Raw genomic sequence first — 26472 nt, 5'->3', positions numbered from 1 at the left:
ACGTGTATGTGTGTGTGTGTGTGTGTGTGTGTATAAAATTAACATAAGGAGAAATTAAACCTGTGTTTTTAATTTGAGAGAGAAAGAGCACATGAGTGGGGGAGAAGGGCAGAGGGAGAGAGAGAGAATCTTAAGCAGGTACCATGCTCAGCACAGAGCCCAACATGGGGTTTGATCCCGCAACCCTAGGATCATGACTCGAGCCAAAATCAAAAGTCAGATGCTCAACCGAGACACCAGGCACCCCTTTATTTTATTTTTTTAAAGGTAATGTCTGTGCCCAATGTGGGGCTTGAACTCACCACCCTGAGATCAAGAGTAACATACTGGGGCTCCTTGGGATTCTCTCTCTCCCTCTCTCTTTCTGCCATGCCCTCACTCGTGACTACGTGCTCTCATTCTCTCTCAAAATAAACATCAAACAAACAAACAAACAACAACAACAAAAAAAACCCCCAACCAACCAACCAAACAAACAAACAAAAAAAGAGATCCATGTTCTTACCCAGCCGGGTGCCCTGGGAAAGTTTTATAGATAAAATATATGAGCAAATACTTGCTTTAAAAGATTTTGAAGTTCCAATGATATATTTCAATAAATAATGTGTAAAAACTATTTATCTATATTTTATGGTGACTCCTGTACTTCCTAGACAAATTCCAACTAAGAATACTTTATAATATACTACATCTCCCTTTATCTTTTTTAAATGTTTATTTATTTATTTAAAAATTTTAATGTTTATTTATCTGTGAGAGACAGAGATAGAGCATGAATGGGAGAGGGACAGACAGAGAGAGAGAGACAAGAATCCAAAGCAGGCTCCAGGCTCTGAGTTGTCAGCACAGAGCCTGACGTGGGGCTCAAACTCATGAACCATGAGATCATGACCTGAGCTGAAGTCAGACGCTTAACCGACTGAGCCACCCAGGTGCCCCTTTAATGTTTATTTTTGAGAGAGAGAGAAACAGACAGAGAGTGTGTGCACACGCAAGAGAGGGCAGGGGTGGGGCAGAGAGGGAGACACAGAATCCAAAGGAGGCTCCAGGCTCTGAGCTGTCAGTGGAGAGCGCGATGTGGGACTCAAACTCATGAACTGGGAGATCATGGCCTGCAGAAGCCAGATGCTTAACTGACTGAGCCACCCAGGCGCCCCTACATCTTAAAAGCTAGTATTATTTTTTAAAATTCTCTTTATCTTAAAAGCTAGTATTATTGTTTAAAATTCTAAAGCTAAAATGCAGGGTTTTTTTAAGTTTATTTATTTATTTTGAGAGACAGAGCGAGAGGGGGTGGGGGAGGTGCAGAGAGACAGGGAGAGAACCCCAAGCAGGCTCCGTGCTATCAGTGCAGAGCCCAGTGAAGGGCTAGATCTCACAAGCCATGAGGTCATGACCTGAGCCAAGAATCTGACACTTGAGGTGGAGAGTCCACCTGAGCCACCTAAGTGCCCCCAAAATACAAATTTTAAAAAATGTGCCCATAGCACTTGGGATGATTATTAACAAATGATGATATGAATGATAGAGGATTCAAATTCCCTAATATTTAAAATGTTCAATAAATAAAGAGGTTGTACAATTTAATAACAAAAAGAATAATAACCCAATAGAAAAGTGGGCAAAAGATAGGAAAGGACATTTTATAGGAAAGGAAACATAGGTGTCTTTTAAACATACGGGAACATGCTTCCGCCCATCCCTTTGCCTACTTGCTAAGCAGACCTTATCCCCTGCTTTATTTACTCCATTGGATTTAGCCACCCCTTGATATCACATATATACTTGTTTGTTTACTGTTTGTGTGTCTTTTATAAACTTGAGGCTCTGTGAGAGCAGGGACTTTGGTCACTAGTTATCCATCACCACACAGTTACAATTTTTTTTTCTTGTGATGAGAACGTTTGAGATCACCTCTCTTAGCAACCATTTTTGATCTTTTGAACTTTGAATTCTGTAAATTTATTACCTTTAAAATTCTTCCAAGAAGTGTAGGAATCATTCACCAAATCCAAATAAAATATAATACCAGGATTTCTGAAGCAATGCTCAAAAAATAATAACTTAGCTTCTGCTTTCTACATGGGTGTTGTGGTCTTAAAACTGAGCCCCACTCTATTTATATCGATGCCTTATTGGAGTGGCACAATAGCAAAGAGGTTCAAGAGCATGGGCTATGGATCCAGTGTAGCCAAAGTGAAACCACAACTCTTCTGTTATTGAATGACTTTCTTACCCTCCCTGGGACTCAGTTTCCTCATCTATAAAGTGGGTATAAAGTGGGACCTGTCATATAGGGTTGTACACACGCAATGAGCTAATTCATATAAAGCACACTGCCTGGCACAGAGAAAGAATTCAATTATTGTTAGTTATTGTTACACATTCTTATAATATATTAAAAAATCTTATTAATTAACTGACCCATGGGAATTATTCAGAGACTTTGCTACTTTAGTGTTAATTACAGTTACCCTGTTTTGGGTTTTTCAGACACCCCAGATGTCAACATATATTATACGCTGGATGGCAGCAAACCTGAATTTCTGAAGAGAATCGGTTATCGTGAAAACAATACATTTAAGTATACGAAGCCTATTACTCTGCCTGATGGAAAAATACAAGTTAAAGCTATTGCAGTCTCTAAGTAAGTTAAGAGCATGGTGATTAAAATAACTGGTCAGATAATGACATTATTTTTTAATTTTATTTCTTCCTTTAAGAATAAGTGTTGTATTAGAAGGTCACTAAAGGGAAAGTAACTTTAATTTCAACATATATCTATAGCTTTTGTGTTTTGTTTGTCTTTTACTGAGGTATACTGTAAAGTGTACAAATCATGAGACTACAGCTTGATGAGGTGCTGTGTATATTAATATATATTAACACTGTTTTTCTTTTTTTTTTTTAAGTTTATTTCTTTATTTTGAGAGAGAGAGAGCACAAGCAGGGAAGGGGCAGAGAGAGGGAGGGACAGAATCCTAAGCAGGCTCCACACCATAAGTGCAGAGCCTGATGCAGAGCTCGAACTCAAGAAATGTGAGATCATGACCTGGGCTGAGATCAAGAGTTGGATGCTTAATTGACTGCGCCACCCAGGCGCCCCAACACTGTTTGTATTTTCAATTCCACGTTGGGATTTTGGGAAGGAAGAGCCTTTTCAGGGTTTGGGACCTTTGGAGTGGTTCATCAGACTTTGAAGAAAATACTGTTTTTAGTGGATGGTTCTTTTATTCCATAGGACACAGCCTACAACCACCACCATCATTCTCTATTTTATTTTGTATTGACTTAATTGACCTTCATGGCGACTGCCATTTTAATCTTTGGACATTAACTCCTTTATTCCTTTCTTTGTCCTTTCTTTCCTGCTTAAGGACTTTTTCTAATTTTCAAGTATAGAAACACCACTTAATTTTGAAACTGTGTGTTATAGAGAAAATAATTCAAATGCTTTGCCAGTCTGTGTGTCTGTGATAGAAGAATTCTACTGCACAGCAAGACAGGTTTAGCCACATTTTTGAAACACTTTTAAAGCCCCATACCCTGGATTTGCACAGGTACTTTATAAAAGTCTCTCCAGGCTCCCCCTGGTGGCTGAGCTACTGCATGGCTTTTGAGGAGAGCTACAAATTATACACAGATGACTGCTTTGGCGTTTGGAAATTTAAAAAAGAATACAATCAAATCAAAACAAAACACTCTTATACACATTATTGTTCTTAATTAAAGATTGGAAAAAATTGGCTTTTTTCACTTGCCAAACCACTTCTGTCAAAACAAGTCATCTCAAATATCATTAAAAACAAGCAGGGGCATCTGGGTGGCTCAGTCAGTTAAGTATCTGACTTTTGGTTTTGGCTCACGTCATGATCTTGTGGTTTGTAGGACTGAGCCCCATGTCCGGCTCTGTGCTAAGAGCCTCCTTGGGATTCTCTCTCTGTGCCCCTCCCCCATTCACACTCTTTCTTGCCCTCTCTCTCAAAATAAATAAACATTTAAAAAAATTAACAAGCAAAAAAAAAAAAAAGAAAAAATTAACAAGCAAAATACTCTGGTGCTTAATGCTCTAAGGCAGCCCCTCTTATAAGTGGCAGGCAGTAATGATACGAAGTAGTAATTACTATGTAATTCAGAGGAGTTAATATAGCTTCCAAAAGAGTGTAAAATAAGGTCATTCTTTATGCATCTCCCCATCTTGCTCTGTGCCCACTTAACATCTGTCCTGAAAGCACTGTTAGTACTTCAGGTGAGCTCAGCTCAGGGAAGGTATTTATACAAAAATGTTTTTGAGTCTTCAAGACAGGAAAGAAATTATACTGCTTCACCTAAGCCTTTTTTTCTAGGTACTTAAGGTAATTAATTTCTTAATAGAGAGAAAAGGATTTGAAATGAGAGTGTTAACAATTGAAGGCCACTAAAATGTTAAGAGGAAAAATTATGGGGGTGCCTGGGTGGCTCAGTCAGTTAAGTGTCCGACTTCGGCTCAGGTCATGATCTCACGGTCTGTGGGTTCGAGCTCCGCATCAGGCTCTGTGCTGAGAGCTCAGAGCCTGGAGCCTGCTTCGGATTCTGTGTTTCCATCTCTCTCTGCCCTTCTCCTGCTCATGCTGTCTCTCTCTCAAAAAAAAAAAAAAAAAAATTTTAAAGGAGGAAAAATTATGGTCCTGAGGTTTTGAGTGATATGGGAAAATATTTATGATATAAGTGAAAACAAATTAGGGTGTAAGAGTGCACTATAGTATTTTGACACTTTTTAGAAATGCGTTGTACCAAAAAAAAAAAAAAGAAAAAGAAATGTGTTGGAACAGAACTGGAGAAGGGCAATGACCAGAGCTGAGTGAGCAGTAGGCAAGGAGGGCCCATTACCCGGAGGCAGTGATCTCCCCTTTCCCTGAGCCAGACTGCCAGGGACACTGTGGATGTCTTTGTTTCAAAGGAGTCAGGTTAAGGGACAGCCCCAGTCCCTTGTGAACACACAAGCCATACGTTAGCATTCTTTGCCTCTGGTGATTCAGTCACTTTTTGTGTTGTTGTTGTTGATAATTTTTATAGCTTCCAAAATTTAACAGTGAGCATTGCTTTTGTAATACGCAGAAATAACACAGAATCTCCAAAATCATCATGGAACCAGTGCTTCTCAAGCTTGGCTGCTGAATCAGTTGGCTATTGCTGTATAACAAATCACCCTGACAGTTAGTGGTCTTAAAAGAAACATCATTTATTTGCTCATTATTCTGTGGATCAGCATTTTGGTGTGCATTCATCCGGGTAGTTGTTCTGCTGGCCTTGCCTGAGGTCACTGACATGGCAGCAGTAATTTTGGTCTCACCTTGAGCCCGCTAGTCTAAGAAAGTTTGAGTCACATTTCTGGTGATTGATGCAAGTCGTTGGCTGAGCCTTGTGTCTCCAGTTGGGTAACCTGAGTTTTTTTTCACTCAGTTCCAAAAGCTGTAAGAGAAACGGCAAGCCCTAATGCGCAGATGTTTTTCTAGTCTCTGCTTGTGTTGTATTTGTTAATGTTTCATTGACCAAAGTAAGTCATGTGGCAACACTCAAAGTCAATGTGTGAGGGGATTCTACAAGGGCACCAGGGCACCACGGTGCAGATAGATAAGGCATAATGTCTCAGACTATTATTGTGACAGTCTACCACAGGTTGTCATCAGAGTCACCCAGGGAGCCTTGCAGAATCTCTGTGCCCAGGTCACACACTCCAGACCAACTAAACAACAATCTCTTGGGGGTGAGACCCAGGCATCAGTATTTTTAAAGTTTCCTGATGATTCTAATATGCAACCAAAGGTGGCAACTGACACATTAATGGGGGAAAAATGTTTCCATTTAGAGAGATTTGACCAATACAACTTTTTTGAAATACAGTAAAACCTTGGATTGTGAGTAACTTGTTCTGCGAGTGTTCCACAAAATGAGCAAACATTTCTACTAAATTTTAACTTGATAAATGAGTGATGTCTTGCAATATGAGTAGTACGTGATGCCAAATGTCACATGGATCACAACTGAGCCAATGGTTCTTGAAACTTGCTTTGATATACAAGTGCTTTGGACTACAAGCATGTTTCCAGAATGAATTATGCTCACAAACCAGGGTTTTACATATATGATATGTATATATGATATATATATATATATATATATATATATATTTAATGCTTGTTTATTTTTGACAGGGAGAGAGAGTGTGTACAAGTGGGGGAGGGGGCGGGGGGGAGACTGAGGGTCTGAGGCGGGTTCTGCACTGGCAGAAGAGAGTCCAATGTAGGGCTTGGATTCACAAACCATGAAATCATGACTTGAGCCAAAGTTGGAGGCCTAACTGACTGAGCCACCCAGGTGTCCCTGAAATATATATAGATATTTATATATGTATTTATATATATATATACACACACACACACACACACACACATATATATATATATATATTTAATGTTTATTTTATTTTTGAGAGGGAGAGGGGCAAAGAGAGAGGGGGACAGAGTATCCGAAGTGGACTCTGTACTGACAGCAGAGAGCCCGAACCAGGGCTTGAACTCATGAACCATGAGATCATGACCTGAGCTGAAGTTGGACACTCAACCACTGAGCCACCCAGGCGCCTATGAAATATATTTTTATTAAAGTGTCATATTCTAGAATGAAATAAAAGGACGTGTTTGCCTTCATGTGTCCTTATATATATACATGAATTTTCACATCAGAGCATGGTCAATGAGGAACACAGGTGGACAGGAGGGGCTGGGAGCTTGGGGACATTTCAGCAAGCAGGGGTGGGTTTTAGGTTTTTAGTTTATTTATTTATTTAGAGAGAGAGGAGGAGGAATGGCAGAGAGAGAGAGAGAGAGAGAGAGAGAGAGAGAGAGAGAGAGAGAGAGAATCCCAAGCAAGCTCTGTGTTGTCAGCACAGAGCCTGACACGAGGCTGGAACCGATGAACTGTGAGATTGTGACCTGAGCTGTATAATCAATAGACAGATGCTTAACTGACTGAGCCACCCAGGTGTCCCAGGTTTTAGGTTTTAATGGTTTAAATGGTTTAATGGTTTTAGGTTTTCATGGTCTAGTCCAGGGTCTGTAAACTTTCTGACATCTGTTTTGCTTCTTTAAAAGCCACCTTTATGGCCAGGAAATTCCCGCTTTGATATCATCATTGTTTTGAGAATGAACTTGGGTGGTTCTCCCTTCTTTGTCAGTTACCTTATATGGCGGTTAAGATATATGGAGCTGCCCTGAGGTAAAAGTTGTCTTGAACTGAAGGTAGGTGGTTGGGGGAGCCAGAGTTCCCTAAGAAAAACCATTTTTCTTCCATGAGGGACATCCCAGTTTTACAGCAATGGAATGAAGTAAACTCATTAGCAGGTTACCAGGGCATGTCATGGTCATCCCTCTGCAGCCCTGTGCCGGATATAATGTGTGGAGGAAAGATCCAGATGTCATCTCCATAGGCAGCAACAAAGGCAAGAAGAACACTGCTTCAAGAAAGGTAGTTTGGACAGTGGGACAGAGGATGGAGGTTGTTGACCTTCACATCTGGACTTTAATCCCAGTTCTCTTGCTCCTCTTTGTCTGACCTTGAATAAGTTATGTGGCCTTCTGATTCTCAGTTTCCCCATTTATTAAATGAAGTTAATAAAACTTAGTTGACAGCCATTGTGAAGATCAGAGGCAATACACTTGGCATCGCCCATGTAGTAGCTGTTATTGTTGTTTGTTGCTATTCAGATTCTTAACAAAGGCCTAGCAGATTGCTGTTGTGTGACCCAACTCAAAAGGCATGCTTCTGTATTTGAAAAATCTCTGCCTGCCTGGGTAAGTGGTTTCCACTTAACCCCTTCATGTTCCTAAACCAGAGATTCTCAGTTGGGCATAATTGGGCCCCAAAGGGGACATTTTGTAATGTCTGGAAATATTTTTGGTTACCACATCTGGAAGTGGGAGTGTGCTGGTAGCATCTGATGGGTGGAGATCAAGGATGTTGCTAACCATGTTGTGCACAGGACAGCCTCCTACAACAGAGTTATCTAACCTGAAGTTTCAGTAGTTCTCAGTAGATTGAGAAAACCCGACCTGGACAAGCTGCAGAATTCTTACAGATCCAGCTTCTTACCTCTTGTAATCATCCAAGTAATTCTGTTGTTTTATTGAGAGGATAATAATCTTTGTGAGGACAGAGCTACATGTAACTTTTTATTTTATTTTATTTTTGTCGAATGTACCTTCTATTACTCCTCCTAAAGATCCATATTTAAGGCCTCTGATTTCAATCCTTGAAAAAATTTATGTGTATTCAAGTGAGATTTGGGCTGAGTAGGATTTCTAGCTCCAACCCCAAACCTAAGCCTTTTTTGATATACAGTCAAGAAATCCTTCTACTTAGCAGACATTTGAAGCTAGTTTCTGGGCTCCTTTTGGAGGGAACAAAGTCCATGGGTGAGAACCCTGGCTGGGTCCCCATGGAAGGTGCCGGCTGTGGTGGAGACAACCCATGTCTTCCAGGAGTAGAGCAAGTGGCGGGGCAGTCAGGCTTCTACTCAGCGTGATGGGGTGGGGGCTAGAAGCACACATTTCAGGGAGCCCTGCAGTTATCCAGGCTTTGAAGGATTCCTGAATGGAGATGTTTGTGGTGTCCGGGAAGTGTGCTAGCAAGGAGGACGACTGTATGTATATTGGATGACAGACCTGAGGCCAAAAATAAACATTTAGATGAAATGAACGTTGGAGTGAAGGAGTTAAGCAAAGATCATCTGTATCTGCGTCCAGATTTCTGTACCTATAAAACTGGTTTTGTTATTAAGAATAAAACAAAACAGGGGCGCCTGGGTGGCGCAGTCGGTTAAGCGTCCGACTTCAGCCAGGTCACGATCTCGCGGTCCGGGAGTTCGAGCCCCGCGTCAGGCTCTGGGCTGATGGCTCAGAGCCTGGATCCTGTTTCCGATTCTGTGTCTCCCTCTCTCTCTGCCCCTCCCCCGTTCATGCTCTGTCTCTCTCTGTCCCAAAAATAAATAAAAATGTTGAAAAAAAAAAAAGAATAAAACAAAACGAAACAAAACATGTGCTTCCCTAAAGTTTAGCCACCCGTATATCGCTCCAGCCAATGAACATGCAAGTATCCATTGATTATATTATTTCTTCAGTATTGTCCCTCACTGATAGATAGTGGTGATTGACGTGAATTATGTATTTCTGATAATTCTTTTCTTCTAAAAATGTAGCCTGAAACTTGTATATTGCTTAATGTTTAACATTTCTCAACTGTTTTGGAATTGATGTTTATGTGTTTACAAATATTTACTTAATCAAAGAATTTAAAACATTTTAGGACATGGAAAAGTAAAAGAGCCCAGACATGTAAGACTATATTTGTGTGGTGACATCTTTTTAATTAAAAATTTTTTTAATTTTTAAATGATTATGTATTTTGAGAGAGAGAGAGAGAGAAAGAGAAAGAGAAAGAGAGAGAGAGCATGATCACGGGTGGGGCAGAGAGAGGGAGGGAGAAAGAGAAATTATCCCAAGCAGTCTCCATGCTGCCAGCACAGAGCCAGATGTGGGGCTTGACTACACAAACTGTGAGATCATGACCTGAGCCCAAACCAAGAGTTGGACGCTTAACCAGTTGAGCCACCCAGGTGCTCTGGTGAAATTCATTTTAAATGTCTGGAAAAGGTAAAATTATAGGGATAAGATACAGATCAGTGGTTGCCTGGGGTAGGGGTTGGTAGCAAGGAGTGTCTTCAAACAGGCACAAGGGATTTTTTGGGGTGTGGGGTGACAGAAGTGTTCTAAAACTGGATTGTGGTAATGGTCACACAGTTATATAAATTTGCTAAATATTCTCAAACTATATACTTAAAATAGGTGAGTTTCATGTCATGTAAATTATACCTCAATAAAGTTGTTTTTAAAAAATAAGAGGGGCACCTGGGTGGCTCATTTGTTTGAACGTCCAACTTTTTTTTTTTTAATGTTTATTTATTTTGAGAGAGGGCACGCCAGCGCAAGCGAGTGCAGGGGAGGGGCAGACAGAGAGGGAGACACAGAAGCTGAAGCAGGCTCCAGGCTCTGAGCTGTCAGCATAGAGCCTGACCCAGGGCCTGAACTCACAAACCACGAGATCATGACTTGAGCCAAAGTTGGATGCTTGATGGACTGAGCCACCCAGGCAGCCCATGAGTGTCTACCTCTTGATTTTAGCTCGGGTCATGATCCCAGAGTTGTGAGATAAAGCCTGTGTCAGGCTCTGCACCCCCTATATTCCTCTCCCCTCCTCGCATGTGCTCTGTCTCTCTAAAAAAAATAAAAATAAAATAAATGGGAAAAAAAAGAGTCTAGGCAAGCTGCTGGTGCTGAGATGCAGTCACCACCAGTTTTTAGTTATGGGCACCTCTATATTGCTTTCTCATGGAACTTCTATTATATCCAAGAGGAACAAGATTAATGGTGAAATGTTATGAATACATTGAAAAATTGCTGGTATGTAAGGAATTAAGCTTGCCAGAGCAGATGCTACCTTCAGCTGGAGGAAGGAAAATTCTCTTGGCTCACATGGAATGGTTTATTGGTAACCCCACTCTTTGTTTTAGAATAGTTTGAGGCTTAAGGTATGAAATCTTATGGTGAGTGTGGCGGACTCCAAAAACGCAATAAACCATGCCTCCCAGTAAAGCCCCTCTGCTTAAATCTGGGCTGGCCCTACAACTTACTTTTGACCAATAAAATGCTTCAGAAATGATGTTAAGTCTAGATAAAAAGAAGTATTACGGTTTCTGCTATGGTGTCTTGGAACATAAACCCTGGGTGAAGCCAGGCACCATGAAGGATGTCTGATTTCCCTGAGCCGTCCATACTGTGAGGAAGCCTAAGCTAACCACCATAAGAGGGAGGGAGAGGGAAACAGAGACAGATAGACACCGAGGCTGAGAAAGAAGACTGGCGAGCCCCCAGCTGTTACAGTTATGCTAGCCCAGGCTCTGAATATGAGGGAAAAAAGCATTTTATTTATTTATTTAAAAATTTTTTTAATGTTTATTTATTTTTGAGAGAGAGAGAGAGTGCAAGCACAAGCGGGGGAGGGGCAGAGAGTGAGGGAGACACAGAATTGGAAGCAGGCTCCAGGCTCTGAGCTGTCAGCACAGAGCCCGACGCGGGGCTTGAACTCACGAACCACGAGATCATGACATGAACCGAAGTCGGACACTCAACCGACTGAGCCACCCAGGTGCCCCAAGAAAGCATTTTAGACATCCAGCTGAGCTAATCTTTCAGTTCACTCCAGTCTAACTGATATCTATCTGACCATGTGAGAGATGACAAATGAGAGCTACCCAGCTGAGCCTGGCTAACCCAGTTTATGTGTGAAGACACTATGTTTTGGAGTGCTTTGTTACACAGCAGTAGATAATCTAACTGAGAACAGGGTAAGGAAGGACTTTAAAAGTTGTGCTTTGATTTTTCCAGTTTAAAACATAATAACCTTAGTAGTGAGGCCAAGGAACTTCATAGAGTTCTCTTAATTGTTAGCCATCTTTTCTTTGAAGCTTTGTGTGACACAGAGGCTCTTTCTATTTTGAATAATTTTCAGGGACTGCAGACAGAGTGGCATTGTAACAAAGGTGTTTCAGGTGGGCTATGAGCCACCAAATGCAGTGTCTTCTGAAGACAATGTTGAAAATATTCTCAAAGATTCTTCAAAGCAGGCAAGTAATGAACCTGTAGCACTTTCAGATAGTCACCACATTCTTGGTTTCTCCTTTCTCAGCGATCCCATCTTCTTTTTCATTTCGTACCCTATGCTCACATGTCCTTATAATTGAGGTCAGTAGTGGTCATTGCAGAGTGATTTCCCACCTGTTGGTCAGTCCATCCTGCACGTGTTTCATCCTGCACATTAGACATTCCTACCCAGCATCACGGCCCATGCTCCAGTGTCTTCATTGATTCCCCACTTACCTATTGATGAAAGCAGAAACCTTTAGCCTGGTATCCCAAGTGATCAGTTTCTGTCTTCAGTAATCCTTTATTGCTCTGTGACTCCCCTGTATATATGGCAGCCAAACTAGACTCTGTATGTTGTGTGCTATCATTGCTCTCCTAGCATCCAGGCCTTCTCCTTTTGTATAGTGCTTTCAATATGTGATTACTTTGCTTGTTGTCTGTCTTCTTCATGCGGCGTAAATTCCAAGGTGGCAGAGAGCATGACTGCCATACTCATTGCCTTCCATAGAGGTGGGCAGGAGAAGGCAGTGAGTGTACATTTGTTGAACAGATACATCAGACTAGTAGAAGCCATCTGTGACCAAAGCCTTACCTCTTTAGAGAGTGAACTAGACTTCTCTACAAGGATGTTTGAAACTTCAGTCCCTGGGCTGTGGGCATCAGTGAGATAGATCCAAGAGCCAGAGGATGGGCTAACCCATGGTAAGGCAACCAGCCAACAAGTCTCAGTCATGGAGGTCTTGATGGGGATGACTGGAAGTTTGTGAGGGAGTCCCTTCAGCCCAAGGATGGACCAGAGCCCATAGAGGTGGTTGTGGGAGCAGAGCAGTGGGTGCAGGTATAGTGTGGGGTTCAAGTGTGATCAGATCAGAGATCTACCGTGGGCAGGGGCATCCAGCAGAGGCTGAGCCTACATGCATCAGCAGGGGCTCAGGTTTGAACAAGCCATAACCGGCTGCATCCAGGAGAAGAAAGTTCATGGAGAATAGTATAAGTATTGTGTGTGAGCAGGTATTGTACTTAAGTCCTATCTTGGTCTGACCCCACCCTTTATTTACTTCCTGGATCTGGTGGTCCCTTTGTTATTCCCCAGACTGCCATGATTGTAACATCCTGCCTTCATGTCCTGCTGTTGGCCTCTGTTCCTGGCTGTTTGACTGCTGGTCCCTACCAACCAGACATGCTGCCAGCCAAGGGCCCAGATACAAAGCTGTGTGTTTTCAGAGTAAAGTAAAACAGAGGTTACTATGTAAAAAACTACTGTAAACCCTTCCCAGCAAGAAGTACATACCATGACACTGTCTCCACCTGGCAATTTTTAATTTTCACATTCTAAATGGGTGTAATGAAGTGACTGACATGAAATCTCTTCATTCCTAGGAATTGAAAAATGGGTTTGTTGGGTCAAAACTACGGAAGAAATGTAAGAATGCTGAAAATAAACAGGGTTGGAACGTTAACCTTAGAAAGTCTCCAAGTATGACATGGCAGGACGAAGGTAAGGTTTAGAATTGTAAACCACCAAACAGGTTCACTGCTGGTTTTCTTGTGTGAAGAAGGGTTAGAATAAGAAATACTGGAATAGAAAAGTAAGCTATAATCTGAGTCTTAGTGCTGTCCTCACTAACAGTTTAAGCATTTGAGGAGGGCACCTGTTGGGATGAGCACTGGGTGTTGTATGGAAACCATTCTGACAATAAATTTCATATTAAAATAAAAAAAGACCAAGAGGGATAATCAAGGAGTCCAACAAAGTGAGATTTGTTGACCCATTGCAACGAGGGATACCACACCTCAGAGGAACCATGGGGCATCTCACCAAATAAAGGAAAAGACACAGTTATAAGGTTAGGGGGGCAGGTGGAGTTTGGGAAGCAGAATTTTGACAGACTTGAAGCAAAGCAGAGCCTGGTGTAAAGTGCTCACCATCAAGTATGTATTGTAAAGGAACCAGGGTTTTGTTCACCTTTGAAACTGAAAATAAATGTGGAATGTTGTATTCAGAGACCCTTCTCTGATGCTCTACACCAAGGTTAGAAATTGAGGCTGCTTCTCTGTGTCCGAGTGACTTACGTCCTCCAGGCAAGAGTCGGAGGTTTCATTCTTGCTGATATGATTTCAATCAGCAAAGTTTCTGATTATGTCTGGTTTCAGAGCACAAGGTTTCTCAGCAAGTAAGAAACAATAGCCACTCAAAAAAGGGGGGATGCTGTTATGACATTTTACAGCTGCAGTGTGTCTTTGGGAGAAACAGTGTTTCCTGCTAACGTTGGCATTGGATTTGTCTATTTTCTCAGCTTGATGTGGAATGTTGTAGAATGTAGCAGGGCAGATTTTTATTTTCTGAGTCCAGGCTAATTTTTTCTTTCCTAGTGCTAGTTCACTGAGTGGAGGCTTCTTTATATAGTTGCTACGTCTAGTTAAAGATATGATGACAGTGGTCACTTAGAAGGTTTCCAACTATAAAGATGTATTTGCATGATTACATATATAATTACAGATGTCCACAGAATGATTTTTTTGAAATAATTTTAGACCTTGAGGTAGGTGAAAGAACTGACTCTAAAACATGGAAAGATCTTCGTTTCTCAGAGAGTCCAATGGAAATCCCACCTTACCATGAAGAATCAGGTTCTAGACCACCCACCCGCCAGTCTCAGGTAACTTCTAAAGAAAATCTTTATGGTACTAAATACCTCCTATATTCTTAATCTTCCCATAAAATACTTTTAAGACAGTGTACCCCAGCCTTCTCACCACGTGCCAGGCACCGTTTCAGTTCTGGGAATACTGCGTTGGACAAGAAAGGCCCCTGTACTCGGGAGCTTACATTGTATTGGGGGTGGGGGTAGGCAGATAATAAACATGTAAGTCATCAAACAAAAATTTTTTAATAGTAACAAATGTCATGAAAAAGATAAAGCGGGGGTAATGGGATAGAGCAGTGGTTCTCAAATGTGGCCCCACATACCAGTAGCATCAGCGTCACGTGAAGTTTATTAGAAATACAGATGCTCGGGCCCCAGCCCAGATCTTTTGAATCAGAGATTCCGAGGCTGGGCCCAGTGTCTGTTTTAATTAGTCCTTCTTCTGATGCATACTGAAGTTTGAAAACCCGTGGGATAGAGAATGCCCACAGAGGAAGAGCAAGAGTGGTTCTAATTTGGGGTGACAAGAGAGGGCCTCCTTAAATTTGAATTGAACCTTCTGAATGGAATTGAATTGATGTTTGAATTCAAGATGAACAGAAGCCAGCCCTGCAAAGATCTTGGAAGCAGTAACAATAGCAAAGTGAGGGAGTACCAGGAGGTTGGTGTGGATGGAGCATGGTGAGCAAGGCAGGAGATGAGGTGGGAAAGGTAGGCTGGGGCCAGAGCACAGACCCCTGTGGTTCTCAACACGGCTGTATAGTAGAGTCATCTGAGGGGCTTCAAACCAATCCCAAGAACCCAACCTCAGAAAAAGTTGTTTTTAATGTTTATTTATTTTTGAATTGTGGGGGAGAGAGAGAAAGAGAGAGAGAGATTTTCTTTATGTATGACTATTTGGATTACCTTGCCCACCTAGAGTTGTTTTAAGGAAAAGATAGAGTAAGACAATATGTGAATATTCCAACATTTGAAATCTCCTAAAAACAGAAACTCTTTCTGGACATATTACAAATTGTTATGGTCACGTGAGACTGTCTTCTGAAAACAGTTATGATTGCATTTTGTCGTACACCACTCATTCTTCAAAATGATATTTTTCTGTCTAAAAATCAGTATTATACACTATAATGGCTACAGTGGTGAGCATTGCTCACAGGTGTTGAACGTAAATTAGTCCATTTGGTAACCAAGGAACCATTCTTCCAGAAGACTGGGAAAGGGTGATCTTCTATTGCAGGGATAGTTGTTCTTTTGTTTACTAAGGTTTCCATGAAGGCCTTAGTAGGTCTGTGGTCCTCGGCCTGGACTTTGTGGCCCTCCAAGAAATATGGTGGGTGGGCAGATAGAGTTGTTACAAGGAAAAGATAGAGTAAGACAATTTGTGAAGACTCCAACATTTAGAATCCTCTAAAAAAATAGGAACATTAGAGACACATTTGGGGACTTGACTAGAATTCAGAGGAGCAAGGGGGCCAGAAAAGGACCACGAAATATTTATCTTCCACTCTTTTTATTCCTATTGGTATGAGACTCTTGTCAACATTCCAGCTGAATCCCATCTGAACCATACTTCAGCGAACATCAGAATTAATGATACTGGTGGGTATTATAACATGTCAGCAACCACCAGGAAGACAAGATGTCTCTGAAGTAAGCACTGACCTGGGGGGTGCCATCAGGGGCTAGACAGCAGAGTAAATGCATGGTACAGCCTGGGTGGGAGAGAAATGACAGCCTACACTAGGCTTCAGTTTCGGGCATAAGAGCTGGGGGTTCTCTAGCAACGTGGAATGCCCCAGTCCGTTAGTGGGTTATCTCTACTCAGCTCCGGCCAACTATTGACAAGAAGGCCTATGGGCTCAGTGTTGCCACATCTTGATTTTACAAGAAAAGCCAGAAACCTGCCTGTTTATTAACATTATTGTGTAAATATTTATTATTATATTTATTATATATTAATAATATATAATATATTATTATATATTATATTATAATATTATTAATATTATATATTAATATATTAATACATTATATTTATATATAATAATTATATATTATTACACATATTGTGTAAATGTTTATTAACATTATTGTGTAAATATTAACAATTAAATCAAAATTTGAAACATTGCGGACCAGTACATCTGGGTCAAATGGAACTCAACGGCAGGCCAGATTTAGCCAGTAGACCACCACTTTGTGACACCTGGTCTATGCCACGTTGGACCTGACACGAAAGCAACTCAAGACCTCTGACCACTCCCTATTGCCTAGAGCACAAGTTCTAGCTTCCTAAGCTCTGCGTGCAGGTATTGTGGTAGACAGGGACCCTACTGGGGTCAGATAGGCTGAGGTCCCTGAGACAGTTCACATTCTGTTGATGCGACCTCAAGCAAGTGACTCAACCTTTCTGAGCCTCAGTATCTTCATCTCAAAAATGGGGATTATAGGGGCGCCTGGGTGGCGCAGTCAGTTAAGCGTCCGACTTCAGCCAGGTCACGATCTCGCGGTCCGTGAGTTCGAGCCCCGCGTCAGGCTCTGGGCTGATGGCTCAGAGCCTGGAGCCTGTTTCCGATTCTGTGTCTCCCTCTCTCTCTGCCCTTCCCCCGTTCATGCTCTGTCTCTCGCTGTCCCAAAAATAAATAAACGTTGAAAAAAAAAATTAAAAAAAAAAATGGGGATTATATGTGCCTCTTTGTGTGAGGCACTGAGATGGGACACAGTATCATTTCTCTCATATTTGGGCCAAAATGCGTGACTGAATCCCATCAGGAGGAAACATCAGACAAAACCAAATTGAAGGAGATTCTACAAATTAAATTCAAACATGTCAAGGTCATGAAAAGTAAGGACAGACTGAGGAACAATTCCAGATTAAAGGAGACAAAAGACACATGACCACTAAATGCAAAGCCTGACACGGGACTGGATCCTAAACCAGGAAAAAAATAAATATATAGCTGTGAAGGACATCATTGGCACAAACAATGACATTTGAGTAAAGATCTGGGGATTAGATCACAGTATTGGGTAGCTGTTAACTTTTCTGGTTTTGATAATCGCATTGCTGCGTGAGAGGACATCATTGTTCTTAGGATGTGCACACTGAAGAATGTAGGGGAAAAGGGGCATCGTAACTGCCGTCCATTCTCACATGGTTCAGAGATAGAGAAGGGAAGTGCACCGGGCAAAATGTTAATGTGAAAAACTGGTCAAGCTGGGTATGCAGGAGTTATTTGTACTCTCCCTGTACTTCTTCTGTAAGTTTGAAATTATTAAGAAATTATTGAAATTGAAATTAAGTTTCAAAAGAAACTTACAAACATTTAAAACATGGGGAAAATGCTACCCACCTTGTAAGGTCATTGTGAAATGTCAAGGAGATAATGGCCACATGATGCCGTTTTAGTAGTGTCAGACCCTCCTTAAGTGATAGCTTCTCCCCTGCACATTCCTCCTCCAGCCCCTCAGACCTCCAAACCATGTCAAACGGCTGAGCCCCGGGATAGGCTGAGCACTGCCCTGCCACTGTGCCTTTGCAAATGGGTTTCTTCTTCTTGGGATTCCCATTGTCCTTGTGTCCATTTGACAAACCTTTACACCCCAGGCCCAGCTCAGATGTTAGCACCCTGGGAGGCCCTTCTCCCCTGGAACAAGTGTGATTATGTCCTCTAGGGTCCCATGGGACTACACACACACACACACACACACACACACACACACACACACACACACCCATACTACACTGAACCTACAGTGTTTCAGTATTTTGTGTATATTCCAGTTCAGGTCCTGGAAGGTGTAGGTATCATGTAATATTTATTTTTCCCCCCTTCTGCGTCAAACACAGTACCTGTTACAAAGTGAATGCTCAAATAAAAGATATCAAAATGATTTCAATGTTTTTGGATAACAGCAGACAGTTGCTGCATATGTTCTTTTAGGTGACTACTTTGAGTTTCCTAAGGATCTCAAAGATTTTTGAGAAAAATGAAGGTCAACTTAGGTCTTTAAATTCTAAACTCTGGTCTGTTTGATGGTTAATTCAGATATCTTTTCTTATAAACTCTTGTTTTTAATGAAATATACATACCTAATTGTAATAGCACTTTGATATTTTTAATGTCAGGTACTTGGGGTAATCAGTACTTAATGTTTTTTCTGTCATGGTTTTTAAAAGATGGGTACTGGATATGATAAGACAGCCCATTAGAATGAATTTTTAATGAAATTTTACTATACCATAGCTTTTACCATGATTTTATATGTATCCTTAATTGTAGTTCCCTAGTTTTGCACACATAACTGGCCAGAAGAGTTTGACAAGCACAGAGATCATGAGAATTCAAAGACAGACAGACTTTCTCAAGTAAGTATCACATTTTCTTTACTATTTCTTAAATCCTACTGAGACATATTGTCAAAAAAATGTAAGGATGAGACATAAGAATAGTGTTTGCTCACCCAACTGTCCTTCATTACATTTTACAAAATGTTTTTGTTTTTAGAGAAAGAAAGCATGAGTGGGGGAGGAGCAGAGAGAAAGGGAGAGAGAGAGAATCCCAAGCAGGCTCCACACTGTCAGTGCGGAGCCCAAAGCAGGACCTGAACCCTCAAACTGTGAGATCATGAGCCAAAGTCAGATGCTTAACTGACTGAGTCACCCAGATGCCCCAAAAGTTTTACAAATTTTAAAAGTGTATTGATATACAATAAAATTGCACTTCTTTAAAAAGTACAGTTGATCGCTATGTATATCACAGTGTTACATACAATAGCCAAGATATGGAAGCAACCTAAGTGTCCATCAATAGGCGAATGGATAGGGAAGATGTATTATATTTATACAATGGAATATTATTCAGCCATAAAAAAGAATGAGATCTTGCCATTTGCAACAGTGTGGATGGAGCTAAAGAATATAATGCTAAGTGAAATAAGTCAGTCAGAGAAAGACAAATACTATATGATTTCACTCACATGTAGAATCTAAAAAACAAACCAGTGAATAAACAAAGAAAAGAATCAGACTTATAAATACATAGAACAAACTGATGGTTGCCAGAGGGGAGGGAGTTAGAAGGATGGGCAAAATTGGGGAAAGAGGAGTGGGAGATACAGGCTTCTAGTTATGGAATGAATAGGTTGCAGGAATAAAAGCATAGGGAATATAGTCAATGGTAATAGTGTTGCATGGTGACAGATGGTAGCTATCCTTGTGGTGAGCATAGCATAACATAGAAGTTGGATCAGTAGGTTGTACAACTGAAACTAATTTAACATTGTGTGGCAACTATACTCAAAAAACATTTTTTTAATTCCTCATTTTGCAAAAAGAAACAGTACAATTGACATATGCATATAACCTTAAAACTACCACCATAATCAAGAAGATGAACAAGTCCATCACCTCTAAAAGTTTCCTGCACTGTACCCTTTGGAAATCTCTCCCTTATGCTCCTCCCTATCCTAAGGCAACTTATTGATCTGCTTCTTATCACTGTAGCTTAGTTTGTATTTGGTTCTGTCCATAAGTGGAATAATTCAGTATGTGCTCTTTTTTGCCAGGCTTCTTTCATTTTCCTAATTATTTTGAAATTCACCCATGTTGCTGCATGTTTCAAATGTTTATTTCTTTTGACCACTGAGTCGTATCCCGTTATATGGATACATCACAATCAGTTTATTCGGTTGTCTATTTTTTTTTTTTTTTTTTTTTTAAATTTTTTTTTTTTTTTTTTCCACGTTTATTTATTTTTGGGACAGAGAGAGACAGAGCATGAACGGGGGAGGGGCAGAGAGAGAGGGAGACACAGAATCAGAAACAGGCTCCAGGCTCCGAGCCATCAGCCCAGAGCCTGACGCGGGGCTCGAACTCCCGGACCGCGAGATCGTGACCTGGCTGAAGTCGGACGCTTAACCGACTGCGCCACCCAGGCGCCCCTATTCGGTTGTCTATTGATGGACATTTGGGTTGTTTCCAGATTGGGACTGTTACAGATAAAGCTGCTGGGAAAATTTGTATATAAATCATCATATGCACATAATAGTTTCATTTCCCTTAGGTACACACCTGGAATGAAATGGACAGGTCATATGATAGGTATATGTCTAACTTTTTAAGAAACTGCCAAACTGTTTTCCAAAGAAGGTGCACCATTTTACATTACCTCCAGTGGTGTGTGAGAATCCCACTTTCTCTACATCCTTACCAATGCTTTAATTTTTATGTTTAGCCATTCTAATGAGATGGTGTTTGTGGATTTCATGTGCATTTCCCTAGTGACTAATGATTTTGAGCGCCTTTAAAAGTGCTTACGTGCCATCGGTACACCTTCTTTGGGAAAGTGACCGTTCAAACATTTTACCCTTTTCAAAGATTGAGTTCTATATCTCATTATTGAGTTGTGCATGTTCTCTTTTGTTAATATATGTTTTACAAATATTTTCTCCCAGTTTTGGCTTGTTATTTGCTTAAGAAAGTTTTTTTTTCCAAAGCACTTGTTTTTATTTTTTATGAAATCCAGTGTATTTATTTTTCTCTTATACTTTATGTTCATTTTGACATATTTAAGAAGTCTTTCTCAAACCCATGACATATTTCACTTACAATATTTTATTTTATGTTTTCTTCTAGAAGTTTTATCGCTATTTAGGTCCATGATCCATGTTTGATTATGGTGTGAGTTTATTCCAGCACCATTTGTTGAAAGCAATTGTCCTTTCCTCACTGATTACATTTGGAATATTTAAAACCAATTGATATTTGTGTGGATCTGTTTCTGGACTCTGTATTCTGATTCACTGATGTTTGTTTATGTTTACTACCACACTGCTTTGATTACCATAGCTTTATAATAAATCTTGAAGCTAAGTATTATGAATTCTCCAACTGTGTTCTTTTACAAAAATGTTTTGGTTATTCTAGGCACTTTGCATTTTCTTTTTTTTTTTTTATTTTTTTTTTTTTAAATTTTTTTTTTCAACGTTTATTTATTTTTGGGACAGAGAGAGACAGAGCATGAACGGGGGAGGGGCAGAGAGAGAGGGAGACACAGAATCGGAAACAGGCTCCAGGCTCTGAGCCATCAGCCCAGAGCCCGACGCGGGGCTCGAACTCCCGGACCGCGAGATCGTGACCTGGCTGAAGTCGGACGCTTAACCGACTGCGCCACCCAGGTGCCCCTAGGCACTTTGCATTTTCAAATAAGTTTTAAAATCAGCTTCTCAACATCTACAAAATGTATGCTAGAGTTTTGATTTGGATTGCATTTAATTTATATATTAATTTATATATTAAGAAAAATTGATGTTGTTAACAATTTTGAGTCTTTAAAGTCCAGGAAAATGGTGTATCTTACTGTTTATTTAGGGCTTTCTTAACATCCTTCAACTATGTTTTGTAATTTTTTTTTAATGTTTCTTTTCTTGTCTTTTTCTTTTTTTATATATGTGGGTTTTTTTAATGTTTTATTTATTTTTGAGAGAGAGAGAGAGAGAGAGAGAGAGAGAGCACAAGAGCACAAGTGGGGGAGGGGCAGACAGCGAGGGGGACAGAGGATCCAAAGTGGGCTCTGTGCTGACAACGGTGAGCCTGATGTGGGGCTCAAACTCACGACCATGAGATTATGACCTGAGCCTAAGTCGGACGCTCAACCAGCTGAGCCACCCAGGTGCCCCTGTGTTGTGTAGTTTTCGTTGCTCAGGTTTTACATATCTTCTGTCAAATTGATTTCTGAGCATTTCATGTTTTTTGATGCTGTTGTAAATGGTATTGCTTTTAAAATGTAAATTTCTGATAACTCATTGCTGGAATATAAAGTTGATTTTTATGTAGTGTTCTTATAAATTCATTTATTCTTTCAGCTTTTTTTGGTAGAGTCCATAGAATTATCTACATAGATGATCAGGTCACCTGCAAATAAAGGCAATTGTTTTACTTCTTCATTTCCTTTATGGACATACCTTCCTTCCTCCCTCCCTCCTTCCCTTCCTCTTTCTTTTCTTTTCTTTTCTTTTCTTTTCTTTTCTTTTCTTTTCTTTTCTTTTCTTTTTTTTTCTTTTCTTTTCTTTTCTTTCTTTTTTTCTTTCTTTCTTTCTTTCTTTCTTTCTTTCTATATAAATTGATTTATTTAAAAGTTACAAAAGAGCACAATAAAATAGAGATTATCCTTAGAATTATGAATGCTGGGGCGCCTGGGTGGCTCAGTCGGTTGAGCGTCCGACTTCAGCTCAGGTCACGATCTCGCGGTCCGTGAGTTCAAGCCCCACGTCGGGCTCTGTGCTGATGGCTCGGAGCCTGGAGCCTGCTTCCGATTCTGTGTCTCCCTCTCTCTCTGCCCCTCCCCCGTTCATGCTCTGTCTCTCTCTGTCTCAAAAATAAATAAACGTTAAAAAAAAAAAAGAATTATGAATGCTTTGTTAATATCAGGTAGGATTAGAGGGAAGGAAATGGTATTGGGTGGGGGGTACACCTGACTAGTTCTAGAGCTTTAGATGCCTTAGTTACACTGCAGTTGATTACATATTCATTCAGCCATTACATACTAGGTTATAGTGGTTGGGTGGCCAGTAATTTATCTACAGGGAACTCCTACACAAATTAGATCCATCTAGACCTCCTCAGTGCTGTCCCCCTCTACTCCTCAGGATCCTAAAGCCACCTGGATGATAACATTCCTTATTCATATATTCTTCGCTCCTCTAGGGTGCTGGGCAAGCTGAGAGCAGTCTGCTCTCTGCAGCTGGAACATACACAGATCCCTTTTCTTTCTTTTTCTTGGCTTGTTATTTTGGCCAGAACATCCCAGTAAACTTGGAATAGAAGTGATGAGAGTGGTTATTCTGCCTTATTCCTGAACCTAGGGAGAAAACACTCCATTTCTCAATATTAAATGTGATATCGGCTGTAGATTTTTTTGTTGCCCTTCCAGACTGAGGAAATTTTCTCCTATTCCTAGCTTGCTGAAAGTTTTGTTTTGTTTTTAAATCAGGACTGGATGTTAGATTTTTGTCTAAAGCATTTTCTCCATCCATTAAAGTGATCATGTGGTTTTTCTTTTTGTGTTAGTGTGGTAAATCACAAAGATTGATTTTTAAGGTTTAAATCCACCATGCATTCCTGAGTTAAATCTCACTTCAAGTATTATCTATTTTATATAATATTTAATTTGATTTGCTAAAATATAAAGAATTTTTTGCATGTATGTACATGAGGGATATTGGTCTGTAGTTTCCGTGTCTTTCTGTCTGATTTTAGTGTCAGGGTAATGCTGGGTTCATCAAATGAGTTGGGAAGTAGTCTCTCTTTTTTAGTTTTCTGAGTTTGTGTAGAATTGGTATTATTTCTTTCTTAGGTGTTTGGTAGGATACACCACTGAAGGCACTGGGGTCCAGAGTTTTCTTTTAAGGAAGATTTTAAACTACACAATTTATTTGACAGATATAAGTCTGTTTAGGTTTATCTATTTCTTTTCAAGTGAACCTTGAGTTTCATTTGCTCCTCTTTTTCTGATTTCTTTAATGTAGGCAACGAAGTCTTTTATTTGAAGCCTTTCTTCTTTCTAATATAGGCCTTTAGGACTCTGCATTTTCCTGAGTACTGCTTTAGCTCCTAATGTTGGTATGTTGTGTTTTCATTTGGTTTCAGTGTAAACCTTTCTAACAACTATCCTGGTGGTTTCTTTTTTGACCCATGGGTTATTTGAAAGTATTTTATTACATTTCCAAGTATTTGGAGATTTTCCTTATATAGTCTGGTATTTATCTCAAATTTAATTCCTTTTTTGGTCAGAGAGCATATATTGTATGATTGGATTGGTTAATGCTCCATGTTTATTTGATGTGTACTTTGCTAAAGTGAGTATTCTATAAATGTGAATTAGGTTAAATTGGTTGATAGTATTATTTAACTCTTCTGTACCTTCACTGAGTTTTCTGTCTATTGCTTAGTCAATGATTGAGAAATCTATGACTATAACTATGAATTTGTCTACTTATCCTTGCTTTCTATCAGATTTTGCTTCATATACTTTGAAGCTTTATTATTATGTGTAAAGCTTTTGGATTCTTAGGTTCTCTTAATCATGAAATAAACTTCTTTAACCCTGGTGATACTCTTTGCTCAGAAATCTACTTTGCCTGATGTCAATGTAGCCACTTCCTGCTTTCTTCTGATTAGTATTTGCATGGTATATCTTTTTTTATCCTTTTACTTACAACCTATTTGTTTTTCCTTATTTACAGGTTTAAAAAAAATGTTTATTTAGGGGCGACTGGATGAGAGAGAGAGGGAGGGGGAGAGAGAGAATGGGAGAGAGAGAGAGAGTGAGTGCAAGCAGGGGAGGGGTAGAGTGAGGGGGACAGAGGATCCGAAGCAGGCTCTGTGCTGACAGCTTCCACGCTGACAGCAGTGAGCCCGATGCGAGGACTTGAACTCACGGACTGCGAGCTTATGACCTGAGCCAAAGTCAGATACTTAACTGATTGAGCCACCCAGGCACCCCTACAAATTTTTTTTAAGCAGCATCTAGTTAGGTCTTGCTTTTTAAAAAACCTCATAATATCTGCATTTTAATTGGGATGTTAAGAGTATATTTATTCTGACTATTGATATGTTTGAATTTAAATCAACCATCATGCTATTTGTTTTATGTTTGTCTTATCTGTTCTCTGTTGCTCTTTCCTTTTTTTCTGCCATCTTTTGGATTAATTGGGTATGTTTCATGATTCCATTTTATTTTATACACTCTGTTAGCTTATTAGCTATAACTTTTTTTTTTAGTGGCTGCTTTCGGATTTATAATACATATTTTTAACACATCACAGTCTATCCTCAAGTGTCATTATGCCACTTCATATATAGCATAAGAACCTTACAATAGTAAACCTCCAGGAACTGAGTAACAGTAGCCTTTGTGCTATTGTGGTCCTTTATCTTACTTCTACAAATATGATCCCCACAATACATTATTACTTTTATTTGCTATAATCAATTTTTGAGGCCCTTTAGACTTTTATCGTGGTAAAGTATACATAAATAAAATCTACCATTTTAACAATTTTTTAAATGTTTATTTATTTTGAGAGAGAGAAAAAGTGCATGCATGTGCGCTTGTGCACGTGAGCGGGGGAAGGGCAGAGAGAAGGAGAGAGAGAATCCCAGGCAGGCTCCACGCTGTCAGCACAGAGCCTGATGTGGGTCTCGATTTCATGAACTGTGATATCATGACCTGAGCCAAAATCAAGAGTCGGTCACTTAACTGACTGAGCCACCCAGGAGCACCCTCATTTTAACAAATTTTAAGTGTACAATTCAGTGGCATTAAGTACATTCACAATGTTGTGCAACCATCACCACTATCCATTTCCAGAACTTTTTCATCACTCTAAATAGAACTCAGTTCCATTAAGCAGTAACTCCTTTACCCAATCCCTCCAGGCCCTGGCCAGCTCTGTTCTCCTTTCTGTGTCTATGAATTGGACTATTCTAGTTACCTTATGTAAATGAAATCAGACAATATTTATTTTTTTGTGTCTGACTTATTTTACTTAGTATAGTATTTTCAAAGTTTATCATGTTGTAGTATGTATCAGAATTTCATTACATATTAAAGATGAAAAATAGTCCATTATGTATACACCAGAATTTGTTCATCCACTCATCTGTTGATGGGCATTTGAGCTGTTACCACCTTTTGACTATTATGAATAATGCTGCTTTGGACATTGGGGTACAAGTATCTGAGTCCCTGATTTCAATTCTTCTAGGACTAGAATTTTGATTTTATGGTAATTCTTTGTCCAATGTTTTGAGGAACTGCCACACTGCTTCCCACAGCAGTTACATCAGTTCACTTTCTACCGGAAATGCACGAGGGTTCCAATTTCTAACCAGCCTCACCAATACTTGTATTTTCTATTTTTCTAATGGTCATCCTAATAGATATAAAGTGGTATTTCATGGTGGTTTTGATTTGCATTTTCCTTATGACAAGTGATGTTGAGCATTTTTATGACAACAGTGTTTCTTGGCCATTTGTATATCTTCGTTGGGCAAGAAGTGGCCCTCCAGCGTGCCTGGT

At 40.0% G+C, this 26472-nt stretch overlaps 1 protein-coding gene across 5 annotated transcripts in view; it reads left to right on the top strand.

Annotated features, from left to right (window-relative positions):
* The window catches only part of DZANK1 (double zinc ribbon and ankyrin repeat domains 1), a 73309-nt gene that overhangs the window by 3864 nt on the left and 42973 nt on the right, over positions 1-26472 (top strand). For all 5 annotated transcript variants that reach the window (XM_032592604.1, XM_032592602.1, XM_032592603.1 and 2 more), the window contains 5 exons: positions 2494-2647; positions 11605-11719; positions 13119-13236; positions 14274-14398; positions 18673-18758. In XM_032592604.1, the coding sequence (XP_032448495.1) occupies positions 2494-2647; positions 11605-11719; positions 13119-13236; positions 14274-14398; positions 18673-18758 (598 nt within the window). The remainder of the gene's footprint in view (positions 1-2493; positions 2648-11604; positions 11720-13118; positions 13237-14273; positions 14399-18672; positions 18759-26472) is intronic.

Source organism: Lynx canadensis, chromosome A3 (assembly GCF_007474595.2).
Source record: "Lynx canadensis isolate LIC74 chromosome A3, mLynCan4.pri.v2, whole genome shotgun sequence".
In the NCBI taxonomy this organism is placed as follows: domain Eukaryota; kingdom Metazoa; phylum Chordata; class Mammalia; order Carnivora; family Felidae; genus Lynx; species Lynx canadensis.
This window is presented reverse-complemented; position numbering and strand designations above follow the sequence as displayed.